Source organism: Pteropus vampyrus, unplaced genomic scaffold (assembly GCF_000151845.1).
Source record: "Pteropus vampyrus isolate Shadow unplaced genomic scaffold, Pvam_2.0 Scaffold167, whole genome shotgun sequence".
NCBI lineage: Eukaryota > Metazoa > Chordata > Mammalia > Chiroptera > Pteropodidae > Pteropus > Pteropus vampyrus.
Genome location: NW_011888948.1, coordinates 292,411 through 308,534, shown reverse-complemented (window position 1 = coordinate 308,534; position 16,124 = coordinate 292,411). Strand labels below are relative to the sequence as shown.

The 16,124-nt window shown below is 35.4% G+C and overlaps 1 protein-coding gene across 2 annotated transcripts in view; it reads right to left on the bottom strand.

Moving 5' to 3' along the window:
- FNDC3A (fibronectin type III domain containing 3A) overlaps positions 1-16,124 on the bottom strand; it is a 196,842-nt gene that overhangs the window by 20,394 nt on the left and 160,324 nt on the right. For both annotated transcript variants that reach the window (XM_011370296.2, XM_011370297.2), the window contains 5 exons: positions 15,829-15,967; positions 11,821-11,874; positions 9,506-9,630; positions 8,967-9,141; positions 5,086-5,172 (listed from right to left, as the gene is read on the bottom strand). In XM_011370296.2, the coding sequence (XP_011368598.1) occupies positions 5,086-5,172; positions 8,967-9,141; positions 9,506-9,630; positions 11,821-11,874; positions 15,829-15,967 (580 nt within the window). The remainder of the gene's footprint in view (positions 1-5,085; positions 5,173-8,966; positions 9,142-9,505; positions 9,631-11,820; positions 11,875-15,828; positions 15,968-16,124) is intronic.

The following is a 16,124-nucleotide window of genomic DNA, read 5'->3' as shown; positions in this document are numbered from 1 at the left end:
AAGAACAGAAAACCCTGAGTATAAAAGCAGAAGTGAATTGTAAATAGTGAGCTTTGCTCAGGGAAAATGAGTAATCAATCTGCTAAGGTAGCCAGGTCAAGTAAGGAGTGAAAGGCAGTATATTTAAAAAAACTTTATTGGTCAGAATATAAAGAACCTTATGTCAAATTGAGGAAATTGTTTTTCAAAGAGAAAGCTGGGTTTCAGAAAGGTTTATTTAGGAATAAAGTAGATCTTGGATTAGGAGAGAGAACAGCCTGAAAAGGTCTGGAGATTTAGCATTCTTCAGGACAGAAATGACAGTGATGTAAAGCAAGAGATGATATATCCAAGGGAAAAAGGAATACCAAAAAAACCACAAAACACTAAGAACTAAACTTGGGCATACTTAGGTTAGGGCAGAGAAGGCATCATAAAGTGATACTAGAAAAGATGAGAAAACGGAAGGGAACTGATTATGTACTGTCATAGATGCTAATGTGTAAGCGAATTTTAAGGATGGAAGACATAAGTTAATGGATCCAGATACTGTTTTGATTTCTCTCTACTGATGAAAAGGCCTCAAAAATAAGTAAGCTGAAGTGAAAGTATCTAAGGGCTCCCCACTCAAGGTACTCAGACCTTGACCTTTAGAAGCCATGTTACTTGAAAAACTATTTTTCAGGAACTTCCGGAAACAAGACATCAGCTTTCTAGTGGCTCAGAGTCATAGGGACTGGCTGCCAATTTCTGAAGTTTCCTCTTTTTTTTTGGACAGCAGGTCCTGGCTCAGCTTCCAATGAGCCATTTGATGGAATTAGGCATTGTTTTGCTTGTTTATCATTCTGAATTTTGTAGGATTTTAAGAAATGACTGCTTTCTTATGTGCCAAATTTTAATTTTTCTTTTATCCTTTAAATTTTTATTTTTTAAATTAAATTTATTGGGGTGACATTGGTTAATAAAATTATATAGGTTTCAAGTGTACAATTCAATACTATGTCATATGTATATTACATTGTGTGCTCACCACCCAAAGTTAAATTTCCTTCCATCACCATATATTTGACCCCTTTTACCCTTATCTACCTCCCTTCCTCTCCCATTCCCCTCTGGTAACCACTAAACTGTTGTATGTGTCTATGAGTTTTTGTTTGTTTTCCTTTAAATTCTTTCATTGCTCTAAATTTAAATTTGTTTTAATATTTTGAGGTTCCTAGGATTGTCCTCAGTATAGAATCTAGAATGCTGGCATTTGGAAAACTTGGTCATATTAGAATTTTATTTTATGTTAATCATATCCTTTACAAACAATAACATACTATCTAGTTATTACTTCCTAAATTATATTTTTATTGCTTTTGCTTAGTAGCCAAAGATTTTTTTAGAGTGTTAAGATTTTATTTTGATATGTTTTCCTTGAAAGAGGAGTCTGAAATGTCAAGGTAGAAAAGACAGACATAGCAATAGGATTTAATGATTAAAAACCCTCTCAGCTGGCACCCACTACATGGCAGATTCGAAATAAATATCTAGGTTTCTAGATAACTTCATATAGTCATCATTTTCTCTTTCCTAGTTTTTTTTCTTCTGGTCCTCTAGATCAGTGGTTCTCAAATTTCAGTAAGCATCAGAATCATTTGGAGGGCTTGCTAAAACAATTTGCTAGGCCTCACCCCTAGCAAACTGAATTTCTGATAGAGTAGATCTGGGGTGGAGCCAGTGAATTAACATTTCTAACAAGTTTCCAGGTGATGCTGATAGAATGGTCTGATCACTCTCTGAGAACTACTGTTCTAGATCTTATCACTATTTTAATTTGTTTAATAAACCAGTATAAAATCCATTCCTATAATCCAGCAATTTGTTAAGAGGTAGTTTAAGGACATAGTTTCCCCACCCCCTCTCCAGTAATTTGGGCGCGGGATATTTTTGGAAAAGCCTACTGTCTTCTTGGAAATATGGATTGTCAACCCTGCAACTTGAGAGTGACTGCCACAGTGAAAGAGTTTTAAATAGAAATTGGTGATTTGTTTATAACGGATCAGTCAGGTATTTAATTCCTATCTGTGTGTATGTTTTTATTCCTATGTGGCAAAAACACCATGGTGTTACATGGTAGTAGAATTCTAAGAATTTTAATCAACTTACTAAATTATAAAGACATTAACAACTTCCCCTTATGAGACCTGTTGATGTGATAATCATTATTGAAACAAAAATACAATCCAACATCATTATAAGAGGAAAATTGGAATGAATATATATATTTCTCACATATTTTATAAATGCTGTAAATATGAAAACTGTATTTAGAAATTAAAATAGCCAGGTGTTATCAGAAAATTTTAAAATGAAGCTAATGTATAAAGCAAAGTCTAACAAATATAATTATGCACTACATAATCAAATTTTCCATTATCATGATAATTTTCTTTCTAAGGTTCTTAAGGAGTAATAAATTTATCCTTATTCTTTAATAAAGAAAATTTACAGTGGTTTCTGTCATTTATTTGAAATGATTTGATTAAAAAAGCATTGGTAAGAAAATTCAAATGTTGAATTTATCAACTAACGAGCATCCTGTTATATTTTTTTGAAAACTTAACAAAAAAGTAGGCTGGCTTATATGAACTGGTATATTAATTAATTCAAGCACTGTCTGTCAAAAAATAGCAATGTCTATCACTGACCAGGTCAGAGCTAAAACACAGCCCAGAAAGGATGCTATACTAGAAAAGATACAGAATGTCTGGAGTCTCCATAGTAGAATTTTCAAAGTGTGCTACCGCTTCAAGTGAGCAAGAATATGTAAGGTCTCCATGCCTCAAGTAAGCAAGAATAGCATGCAGGGTCTCTCTGCCTTCCTCTTGAAATAATTCAGTCCAAAGGCCAGATGGCCTAAACAAGGCAAGTATTTGCATTGGGAGAGGGGGGTGGGTTGGGTAGAGGAAGCAGCATTTGCCTAGTAGGAACTCAAGCACTCTGATTAGGGAAGGATATGATAGGAAGGGGAGGAGTTTGATGGAATAAATCATTATATTGAACATAACTGGGGCAATGTTTCTCACTGATAATGGAGTTAGAAATAAGGAAAGAGAGAAAACTAGAATTAACCTGTGGTGTAAAAAAAGAAATACACACACACACACACACACACACACCACCACCACCACCACCACCACAACAACAACAACACAACGTTGCTAGCTCTGTCGACTGTCCAAGACCCCCAGTGGATGCCTTATAGTAATAAGCATACTGCCAGATCCTGGCTTCTAAATATCATTGTCTACTAATGAACCCAGGTACTTTGAGAAATAGCCAATTCCAGGGTTAAAGAAGGGAAAGTATGAGACTGGAATAATGTGTACCAGAAATGAAGGGCTAGAAGAATGGCGGGGAGCGGGGGGGACGGGACGACATTTCAAAAGGATTCAGAAGCTGGACTGAATGGTCTTCCAAATATGAGACAATCTGAGTTTCATAACTGATAACCACAGTAACAAAATATAACCTACTCAATAAAAAGGAATCCATGGAGTCATACTGAAATAAATACATGAAAAGAGAAAGCTTTTCTTTATAGTACAAAGCCAACTAATAAATGCAGAAAGAACGATAAAATTAAAAAAATCACCACTTGGCAACTATTAATCATAGTAATGATTCAGGCAAGAATTGTTAATGAGTGTTAAAACTAGTGGGTAAAAATTTGATGAACAAGATGTTTACATAATATTTACAAATATTTATTAATTACAAAGAGAAAGAACAACTTTACAGTGAAGAAACATAGTAGGTACCATTTTCATCAAATGACTACCAGGGACAAACTGAAATTGTGCACCACTTGACATGATATACTAAAAAAAAAAAAAAAAAGCATTACTTTTTTTTGATATCCCTGCCAAAAAAAAGCATGTTCTAATTATGTTTAACAACATGCACAGTTTAAAAGATATTTGTTCACATTAATTATACAAATAAAGTCCCATAAAATGTTAAAACTGTTTTGAATTTAAAAACAGTAGCCCTGCCCCGCCTTATCTGTGAGCAATCCATTCCAAGACCCCCCAGTGGATACGTGAAACTGTGGATAGAACCAAATCTTATATCTGCTTTTTCATACATACATACCTAGGATAGTTTAATTTATAAATCAGGCACAGTAACTGATCAATAATAACTAATAATAAAACAGAACAATTATAACAATATATTGTAATAAAAGTTGTGTTATTGTAGTCACTCATTTATGGGGACCCTTGCTGAAGTCTTCATATAGGCTTAACGCTTTTTGGTGCAACATGTTGCCGACAATTAGACATTTTCGTTCATGTCCTCCACCCACACATTTAATGCCTTTCCATCTTAACTAAGCATTTAATGCACTGTGGCTGTAACTTCTGCAGTTTGACGTGTGACAGCAAAAACAGCACGAATTCCTTTTCTCACAATTTCATGGATAGATTTGTTCTTATCTGTAGATCTTATTTATGAATTAGGAACCTCGGCATGATTTTTTCTCTTATTGAGAACTTTCATTTTTTCACTTAAAGGATGCACTTTACGGCTTCACTTTGGAATATATGAATTGCCAGAATGACTATTCTTGTGCTTTGAGGCCATGATTAAGTAAATAAGGGTTACCTGAAACGTGAATACTGATACTGTGGCAGTTGATCTGATACCAGAGATGGCAACTAAGGGACTGAAGGGGCAGGTAGCTTATACAGCATGGATACACTGGACAAAGGGATGATTCACATCTATAGCTTGATAGGGTGGGAAGGTGTGAGATTTCATTATGCTACTCAGAAATGCACACAATTTAAAATTTATGAATCATTTATTTATGGAATTTTCCATTAAAAATTTTCAGACCCCAGTTGACTGTGGGTAACTTAAACTGTGGGAAACAAAACTGCAGATAAGCACTGCAGTTTGAGAAGCACTGTTATATAGTAAAATGTAAAACAAAGCTCATTAGAAAAGGACAAAATTCTTTAAGATTTTAAATCAAAGGAGTGAAGGATATACTTCGCTTTAAAACAACAGGAATAATAAGAACAAACAAATCTTTTAAGGGCTTTCAAAACTTACCTTAAATTTATACTTTGTACTACGCCTGAGATTTTTCACTGTGTAAGCAAGATCTTCTCCATCATATTTAGGCTTAAAACCATATCCCTGGAAAGGAAAAACAAATCTTCATTAGATGTTTAACAGAGGAAATATATGGAATAATGAATATATATATATATATATATATGAAAAGACCCAGGTCCTAATCATTTTCTATCATATGCAATGTGATTAATGCTCTGTTGAATGTAATCTTCACCTTAGTGCTTCTGACTTGAGTGAATGGATCCAGAAATGCTACTGAACATTTGTAGAAAGATGCGGGAGACCAATTATTCTTGATAAAAACAGTAGCCAAGAAAAGATTTTTGTGTTGAGGGAAGAGTCAGAGCCAATGGTAACTTTACCATCAGTAAGCTTATCCCTAGAAGTAAGAACTTCCCATACAGAAGCTGTTAAGAGCTAAAGAGAACTATAACCAACATATTTAACTTGCCCTGAACACAGAGTTGTATTTATGTGAACAAATGAATGGTTGGTTATGCCGGCAGGCAGGGATGTCATTTAGGTTTGGGATTGCTATTTATAGCCCCAGAGATAATGCTTTACTTTCCCATGTTATTTTTTAAGTTTTAAAAAAACAGATATAATTAATGTACCATAAAATTCCCATTTTAAAGTATAAAACTCAGTGGTTTATAGTATAGTCACAAGGTTGTATAACCATCACTTAATTTCTAATTCCAGAGTAAAGCTTGTACTTTCTTTTTGGTTAGCAGTCACTTCCACTAATATACTTTCCGTCTCTATGGATTTGCCTATATCCATACAAATGAAATAACAAAATATGTGGTCTTTTGTGACTGGGTTTTTTTTTTTTTTTTTTAAATCAGTTTCAAGTATATAGTATATTGGTTAGACACCTATATGGTTCATAAAACGATCCCCCAAATTGCTCCCTCCCTCCCCTAACCCTCCACCTAGCCAACATATTAATGTTAACTGCATTCCCTGTGCCGTGCTCCCCATCCCTGTGACCATCCATCAGCTACTAATTGTACTTCTTTAACCCTTCACTCTATTCTGTCAGCCCCCGCAACCCGCCTCCCTTCTGTCCGTCACCAGACTGTCCACTATATTTGTGAGTCTGTTTTTGATTAGTTTGTTTTTATTTCTTAGATTCTGCATATAAGTGAAATCATACAGTGTTCATCTTTCTCTCTCTGAAATACCTTCTAGGTCCATCAAAGCAGTATCTTTTTCCATCCCCTTTCTTTTAGTCTGTGTGTGTCTTTTCATCTGAAGTGAGTCTTTTGTATTTTTTCTCCTTAAAGAAGTCCCTCCAACATTTCCTATAATACTGGCTTGGTGGTGATAAATTCCTTTAGCTTATTTTTTTGTCTGGGAAGCTCTTTATCTGTCCTTCAACTCTAAATGATAGCTTTGCTGGATAAAGTATCCTTGGTTGTAGATCCTGGGTCTCCATCCTGTTGAATATTTTTTGTCAAACCCTTCTGTCTTGTATAGTTTCTTTTGAGAAATCAGCTGCCAGTCTTATGGGTGTTCCCATGTAAGTAATTATCTGTTTTTCTCTTGCTGCTTTTAATATTCTTTCTTTGTAGTTAATCTTTGGCATTTTAATTATGAGTTGTCTTGGTGTGGGTCTCTTTGGATCCCTGGTTTTTGGAATTCTCTGAGCTTCCTGGGGTTTTATGTCCATTTCCTTCGCCAAGTTAGGGAAGTTTTCCATCATTATTTCTTCAAACAGCTGTTCAACATCTTGATTTTCTTCAGTTACGCTGATCAGATGGATATTTGGACCCTTAATAGTGTCTCATATGCTCCTTAAATTATTTTTATAGTCTTGGCATCTTATCTCTTGCCATTCTGAGTGCGTGTCCTTGGTTTCCTATCCTCTATATAGGGCATTTAATCCTTTTCTTTATTCACTTTGTTTATTCCATTTGATATACTTTTCATATCAGATAATGTGTTCTTCATTTCAGACTGGTTCCCTTTTATAATTCCCATTTCCATTTTTATCTCTTTGTTGGAGTTCTCTACCCTTCCCAAAAGTTTATTGAGCATCTTTATAACCAGTGTTTTAAACTCTGCATCTGTTAGATTACTTGACTCCATTATATCTGGATCCTTGTTCTGTTCTGTCATATGGTTTCTGCTTCTTTGTCTTCCCATTTTGGCTGCCTTTCTGTGTCTGTTTCTATGTACTAAGCAAAGGTCCTAAGTCTCCTGGTCTTATTAGTGTGGATTTGTGAAGTAGGTGCCCAGTGGCACAGTCCTGAGAGGGGTTCGGCTGCAGGCCAAACTTAGCCCAAGCCTCTACCCCTCTGGGGCCACCTGTTAAGATTCAGCAAGCAATCCACAGATGCTGTGCTTACAGTTGCCTCAAAAGGCCACACCAGAAACTGAGGCCAGCTGCCTCCAGTGTGAGTCTAGGTGCTGCTCGGCAAGGAGCACCTTACCTGCTGAGGATACAACTAGATGTGGCTTGGGTGGGGCCGCAAGTTTGGGAGGTGGGGTTTCAGGGAATCCTCTGGGCAGAGTGACCTCTGTTATCCAGTTTGATGACTTCTCAGCTATGGTAGCACTGTGTCCGCACACTTGGAGTGGGGAGGGCTCAACAAGGTACAATGGATACCACCAGCACTTCCGTACAGAGCAAGTCTCACCTCAGCCCCTACTCTGATAATGTCTCCCTGTAAGTTCCTGGTGCCCACTGTGCGCAGCCAAGTCGGCACTAGTGCTCAGAACGAGCAGGTCTGTCACTGGGAAAATCTATTCACGAATGTGGCCCCTTTAAGAGGCGTTTGCCGCTGCCGCTGCCACAGCCTCTGTCTTACTTAGCTGCTGGAGACCGGGCAGCCCCACGTCCTCGCCCCGTCCTACCTTCTGCCACTGCAGGGTGATTTCTTGTATTTCTCCCTAATTGTATGGCTTGTTCATCTAGACCCTTGGCGATTTTTCCTTGCTCTTTGCTCCTTGTCTCCGTCACAACTTTGATTTGGTTGTCAGAGGGATGAACAGAGCCTCTATCATTTACACCATTTTTTTTTTCCTCCCTGTGACTGTTTTTTGACTTAGTATGTTTTCAAGATTCATTCATGTTGAGGCATGTGTCAGTACTTCACCACTTTATATAGCTGAACGATATTTCATTGTATAGATATATCACATTTTGTTTTTCCATTCATCAGCTGATGGACGTTTGGGTTGTTTCTACTTTTTGACTATTATAAGTCAACTGGTATAAACATTTGGGTAGAATTTTTTGTACCGACACGTATTTTCACTTATCCTGGATATATACCTAGGAGTAAACGAATGCTGTTTTTGATTCTTATTGCTTCAGAGTAGCTCTAAAAAGCTACAGAATTATATATAACGACTACAAGACATCCTAACTCTTGGTCAGCTTGGTTCTAGCTCACAGCAGATGAGCCAATGATAACTAGACTCAGGTTGCACTATATAATCTCATGTGAGACTCTTCAAATCTCTGACATTTGGGAAAGCAGTGTGTAAACACAGTTGCAGAAGGCAGATGCATCATTTCCTTATCTTTTAGAGCTGCTTAATCTAGATGGCTGTGGTGATCCTCTCCTCTATTTTTCCCAGTACATATATATTTAACATGTAGTCTACACTGTTTCCAGGCACAACCATACAACACGTAAGAAACAAAACACTCTTACACATCAAGAAAACTAAAGACGAGTTTTCCCTCACTCCCAGTCCCTTCCAAACAACAACCAACCAAGGATTCAAAAGATTTGGGAAAGAATCTAACTATTGTGGCAATATTTACTGTATTAACTAGGATTAACACCACACTGAAATATGTTTTAAGTACCGAATTTAAAATACATATTCATACTTACCGAAGTTTCTTCCTCCATCTCTAAAATGTAAGAAATTCCTTCATCTGATGGTGTTCCTGAGGGTTTACTCCATTTTAAGGATAACCAAGTAACCCCAGCCTTAGTTAATACAGGGCTTGCTGGCATAGAAGGGGCACAGCCTGAAGTGTAATATAAAACTTCTTCACTAAAACCACTGTTGAAACAAATAGGTTTTATGAAGGAATGAAAAAAGTTATTTTTATGAAGAATTTTTGATATATGACATTTTTGAGAAAATTACAATTTCTGATAGATAACTAATTACAAGCTAAATAATATATCTTGAATTTGATAATACCTTTATGATAATCAGGTCAGATACCTAAAAGTGAATTAGCATTCTTTTAAAAGTGCAATTTATGTAACTAACAACTTCTTATAGTTATTAAAACATCTTAACTATATCAACAAATGATAACTTAAAGCAGGATTTTAGTAGATAATTTGGACTGTGAATAATTTATACAAGTGAAGTTGAATGGATAATCTAAAATATTTACATTAAAATGGTATCTTACCTTGTACCATAGTCATTTTTGGCTGATAGTCTAAATTTACAACCCATTGCTGGTGACAGTTTAGTAATTTTAAATTGCTTCTGTGAGCCTATGTAACACTGACAAAATTCTCCATTTCCTTTTCCCTAAAAGAAATGGCTGATTACTATATATCATGTACATTATTGTAAAAAGGTAAATCGACATCAATTCCCACTTGACAGTAATATATTAGCTAGCATACATTAAAAGTCATCTTTGTTACGCACGCGTCATGGATCTCAAGTGAAAGCTGAGACACACACATTTTATATATACTTACTGTTCATTAAATGCAGAATTTAAAAACTGGGGAATAGATATCTTTTTATAGCTTCTAGAACTAAGTACCCTGTTTTAGCGGATGCTAAACCTCTGGCTTCAGTAAAAGAAACTTTCCAGGTATGGACCCCACAATCTCTATGGGGGGGACTGGTAGTGGTGGAAACAGGGCGATTGTTCATATACACAACTGGTGGTGTTCCTCAACCTATGAAAAGTTCTTTGCAAACAGTTTTAGGAAAAGGTTCCTACCCATCCCCAAACCTCTACACCTAGACAGCTGCAAAGCTACTTTATAGTAAAGATTTTTGGAGCTACTATTCCTTAGATTTAACACTAAAACAGTATAAGCAAAGAGAACAGCTCAATTACAGGCAATAAAATGGGAGAGATAAAAGTCTACAACTTAGGACAACTAAAGAGTTTTAGAAAGGGTGCTATACAAAATGAACAAGCTTCTTATTCTCCACCTATATTCTGCATGTGTCAGCAGAGGTAAAGGGTGGATAGGGTGACTTCTGCTTCAAAGAAAACTTTCAGTCTATATCAGGCAGCTTTACTAAACTCTTTTGTTAGTTTTAATAGTTTTACAGTTGATTCTACTGAGTTGTCCAAAAAGAAAATCAAATAATGATAATTTTTGTCCCCCAGTCCAGCCGCCATGGCTGTACCTCTTGTTTTGGTTCCAATTCATGCTGCATTAACTCTAACTTCCTGAATAATGTTAAATACAGAGATAGCTGGTTACTTTGCCTTTTTCCTGCTTTGACTAGAAATGCTTTTATTGTTTAGTGATGGCACTTTGCTTAAGTCCTAATTCATTTTGAATTGTAACTGGAATGGGGTGCTAAATTTTTATCAAATGCCTTTTCATAAACTATTAAGATGATATGGTTTTTCTTCTAAATTACTATCATATAGTAATAGGTTTACCTAATTCTGAATTCTCTTAGAAGTTCTGGGAAAAAATCCGCTTGGTTGTGCCTCATCGCTCTTAATATACTGCTGAATTCCCAAATTACTAATGAAATTTCTACTCTCCCTGGCGCCTCCTCTTAGCTGTGGTGTAAGCATCGGGGTATGAAAGGACATGATAAATAACAGTAAAACAAGGTCCTAAAAAATAAAGCTCAGTATGCTTGCTGAATAATGCCTCCCAAAGAAATCCAGATCCTAATACCTGGAACCTGTGAATATTACCTTATATGGTAACAGAGACTGTACAGATGTGATTAAGTTAAGGTTCTTAGGATGGAGAGATTATCCTGGATTGTCTGAGTGGGTCCAAAATGGAATTGCAGTGTCCTTTTTAGAGGGAGGCAGAGAAGAACTTGAAGACAGAAGAGGAAGAAGGAGATGTAATAATGACAACAGGGGGGAGAACAGATCTGATGCCATTAACCAAGCAATGACAGCCTCCAGAAGTTGGAAAAGGCTAGGCAATGGATTCTCTCCTAGAGTGTCTGGAGGAAGCATGGCCATGGTGACATCTTGTTTTTGGATCAGTGAAAGCCATTTTGGATTTCTGGCTTTCAGAACTGTAAGAGAATAAATGTGTGTTGTTTTAAGTTATCAGGTTTATGGTATTATGTTAAAACAGCCATAGTAAACGAATATGCTTGCCTTTAAGGCTAATGTAAAAACAATAACAATAACAAAAAAACAAAAAAACTTTCACCAAAGTAATTATCCAAATAGACAGGGAGGTAGAATGGGGTGGGGAGGGGATGGGGGTATGGGGGAGAATTAAAATCATTTCTTCAATTAAATAAATTAAAAAAAACAAAGTAATTACCCAAGTGACAGCTTGACGGTGGTTTAGGTGGAAAAACAAAACATAAGGAGGTCTAGTCAACAATGTTTTCTAAGATACCATCAATTCACTCATGCATCACATGAAATCATTCACACTGTTTTTAAAGAGGGAAAAACTTAACTATTAAACAAAAAAGTTATTTCTGCCTGAGGATATGCACTCAATTTTAGCCTAATTTAAAAAGATTCAATTTACTTACCTCATCCCATTCTAAAATAAAGCTTTGGATTTTAGAACCATTGTCACTAGGTGCCTAAAACAAACAAAATGAGTACAAATTAGTACTTCTGTAAAAGATATTGTGATGATCTAATCTAAGGAATCTACGCTGTTGCAGATGTTTTCTGTGACATACTTAGCCCTAGAAAAATTTGCAGAGAATACAGAAATGTATGTATTGTATTCCCCATAATCCTCTTAAATACAAGGAAAGAAAACAAAACAAGAGGTTATTCAAGTTTTTCTAAACATTGAACTATCTCTTTTAGCAACAACTATCTTAACTTTTATAATCCTTAAAAAAAAAAATCACTTGGCCTTTCATCAGGTTTTATCAACTTTAAGCCCCTAAAATCGATTCTGGCATTTTCATTAAAACTCACCTTACAATCTAAGAGTAATATTGTACATTTCATCAAAGAGTGAAAGAACTAGGGTGTTGAAAGGAACTCCAAGAGGGCATACTGTCTGGATCTTCACTTCTAGACTCAATGTGCCAGTTACCTAAGACTGCTAATTCAACAATCTGTTAATCATCACTCTCCCTTGGCATTTTATTCCAGCATTTAATCAGTCAAGAATTTCAACCTTATTCTTTCTACATTTTTAACCTATTTCCTCTTTAGTCCTCACTTGGATGCAGAACTGTGATCACTACTGTCCTTATAATAATAACTTCATCTATTTGAAGATAATTGACTGGAAGAGTTCTCTTATCAGAATTAAATAATCTTAACTTTTTAAATAGTTCTTCAGAGAACTTCTGTAATTTTCTGGACTCTATCTAGTTTTATATAATATTGCCAACTATGTAAAACAGCAATCAAGAATCATTAAGTTTTTAATAGAATCTTTTATTACATGGGTTAGTTGTTGAACAGATCTTGTATTTAAAATTTTTTTAAATTATAATTTTCAACTGGTTAGCACGAGCAACATTTGCTATGTAAGTTACATTAATACTCACTGACTGGCACAGCAGTGGCAGTTAAAAGTGACTATACAGAGAAAAGGGCAGAGGAAAAATCCTTAGGAAACTCCAACTCTTATACAGCAGGGGAAGAGAATCCAAAGAAAGAGAAGGTAGCCAAGTTTCAACAGGAAGTGAGTAGTGTAAAAATATATTTCCCCAGAGTAAATGACTTGACTGTGTTCTAGTCTAGTTGCTAAAGTCTCACATTTACTTTGCTTAATTTCTTTTACTTCTTTGTGAGGCTGTTAAAACGTCCTGTGACCTATACTCCATTTTTTCTTTGAGTTAGAGGGAAACTATAACGTGTAAAGTGTTTTACTTTGATCTCATTTAATACTCACATCAACTCTATGAAGTACTATTATCCAACCGTACAAAAGAGAAAAGGAGGCTTTAAAGAGTGCGAATAAGTTGCCCCAGATCACAGGGTCATTAAGAGTGGAGCGGAACTAAATTTGGTCTATCTGATACAAAATCAGTGCTCCTATCCATCAGTATTCCAGGGGCCAAGCAATAGAAGGTTGGCCCAGAAACTAGCAATATTAAGAGTAAAAGAGCAACCTCAGTCAACTTGTTATAATCGCCATCCACTAGCAATTTTAAACAATGTCAGTTGATAAAGTACTTCTCTCAATTACCACTGCATGCCACTGTTCTTATACCATGTTAATTTCCATAGTAATGTTTTTAGATTATATGAGGCAGCAAAGTCAAAAGTCACTAAAACGATGCTAGTTGTCTTCAACTTTAAAATTAAATACCAATAGTTAATATGTTTATTATTATCCAGGTATTGTACTATAGGCTTTACAGATACTATCTGATAACCCTCCCAACAACTGTGAGGTATAGTCATGCACTGCTTAATGATGGAGAAATATTCTGAGAAATGCATTGTTAAGTGATTTTGTCATCGTGCAACCACTAGAGACTGTATTTACACAAACCTAGATAATATAGCCTACTATACATCTAAGTTATACGGTATAGCATGTACGAACCTGTACAGCATGTTACTGTACAAAACAACAGGAGATTAAATGAAGCACAAGTGAAAATGATGCAATTAAGAGATGTAAACACAAGATATATTAGGCTGCTGCTGGAGTAACAGGGTATGCTGTTTTATAGCAAACTTTTCTTTTAATAAGTAGAAAGAGTATACTCTAAAATAATGGTAAATAGTATAGTAAATACATAAACCAGTAACAGTCATTTATTATCATTATCGAGTATTATGTACTGTACATAATTTTGTGTGCTATACTTTTATACAACTGGCAGTGCAGTATGTTAGTTTACACCAGCATTACTATAAATACGTGTATAATGTGTTACATTATGACTTCATGACAGCTATGGTGTCACTAGATGATAAGAATTTTTCAGCTCTGTTACAATCTTATTGGGACCACTGTTGTACATGTGTTCTGTCACTGACAAAAACATCATTACGTAGTGCACAGTTGTATATCACATTATTCCCAATAACCATAACAATAATGTCTAACTTTTTCCTCAACCATACTGATTACTGTGTGTGTATCCTGGACCATTTCTAGAAGGGTGCAAGCCTGGGCAATCTGTATGGGTAACTAAGAGGTAGCACTTGATTAGGCCTACGTCTTGTATAGGCCTACTGAGATACTGTTAAAGATAGAAATTTCAAAATTCAATTGAAATTATCAGAATAAAGAGGAGTACCCTAGAAAAATCTCAATCTTCATGAAGGGCACTGGGCTCCTACCCCAATTGCCCTATCAAAGTAAAGTGCCTTAGCATACAGATAAATGAAATGCTATTCCAAGTGACATGAAATAAAATTAGTCATACTTACCAATATGTATACACTTGTCTAATTAATGTGTGCTAATGATAGTTTTTAAGTATACAAAGCATCTAATATCTTCAGAAGAACTGGGAACTAACAAGCTCTGAACAAGTAGTAAGCTCCCAATATTCAAAAGCTTTCAGAAAGAAAGCTAGGCCTGGTTTTTGCTCTTGAGGTAAGAGTAGATAATTAAATCAAAATACGTAGTTATTTTCTCGCTGCAAATCAATGGTTGCTATTAGGGGTGGTATCTTTTAGAAGATGTTCTGAAATTTTGTGGGGGGTATTTTTGATCATCACAGTAATGTCAGGAGGAGGAGGAACTGATGATCAGCGGGGTGGGGATCTAGGATGCTACCAGTTCCTATAGAGTGTAGGACAATCAGAACAATAAATAATTGTTCTCTTCCTCTAGAAAAGACTTCTGGCTATCCTACTGGACATCTATGTAGGTGACATATCTGTTTATAATTATCAGAACCTAGAACCTAATTCCATTTTACAATGTATTTTTTTTTTGTACAGTTTAAACAGTTACTGAGTTTTCCCAAAATGCAACTACTGTGCAATCTGGAAAAGACTGTACTTAATTTTGCTCAGCAATTTCCCAAGACCTATATATCATTTCAGCAAATCATGTCACCAATGACAATGCTGTCTGTGGTATCTGAATTACCAATTCTATTTCCAGTATCTGTCCAGTTCATTATATCTTGTGTAGCTAGGTCCAAACATTCACATGTTGAAATATGCATTATTCTATTAAAAATAATTTTGTTCCTCATTTAAGGCATCATATTGATATTTTAAAAACCATGAGTCTAGTTATTATAAATCTCATTTAGGATAAAATTCAGGATACAAAATCATTGTTATAAAATATTATAAAAAGGAGTAATAAACTTGAGAATTATTGTTGTGACACTCAATATCATCAACATGTCCAGTATAATAAGAACTGCTAACTATAAGTCAGGCTTGTCTGCTATATTTACATATAGTAAGAAAAACCAATAAGTGTTATTTTAAGATATAAAAAAACAAATGACTATTTAATAAATATAAAGAGTAAGAGCAAGTTAGCATAAAGCTCTTGTCTCCAAAAACAATTGAAATTTAATTTTACAGGGGGAAAAAAAAGAAAATAAATGCCCAGTTGGAAATATTTTAGATAATGCTCTTACCTTCCATTGCAAAGTGAGTGAATTTTTGGTCCGATTGGCTATTCTTGGTGGATTAGGTATGTCAGGTTCACAGCTTAAGGTGGTAAAGCTTTCAGCTTCTGAAGGAGTTCCCTTTATAGAGTTGTATTCTGCCTGTACTCTGTGGTAATAAAATAGTTTACTCCTACAGAATTATTATATCCTGCCTTTCAATAGCATCACCTTTAAGTACTTGCAAGTTAGAATGGTGCCCCCCAAATATTTTAGTGAGAAAATATACATAAGTAAAAAGTACATAATTAAATTTTAAATTGTGA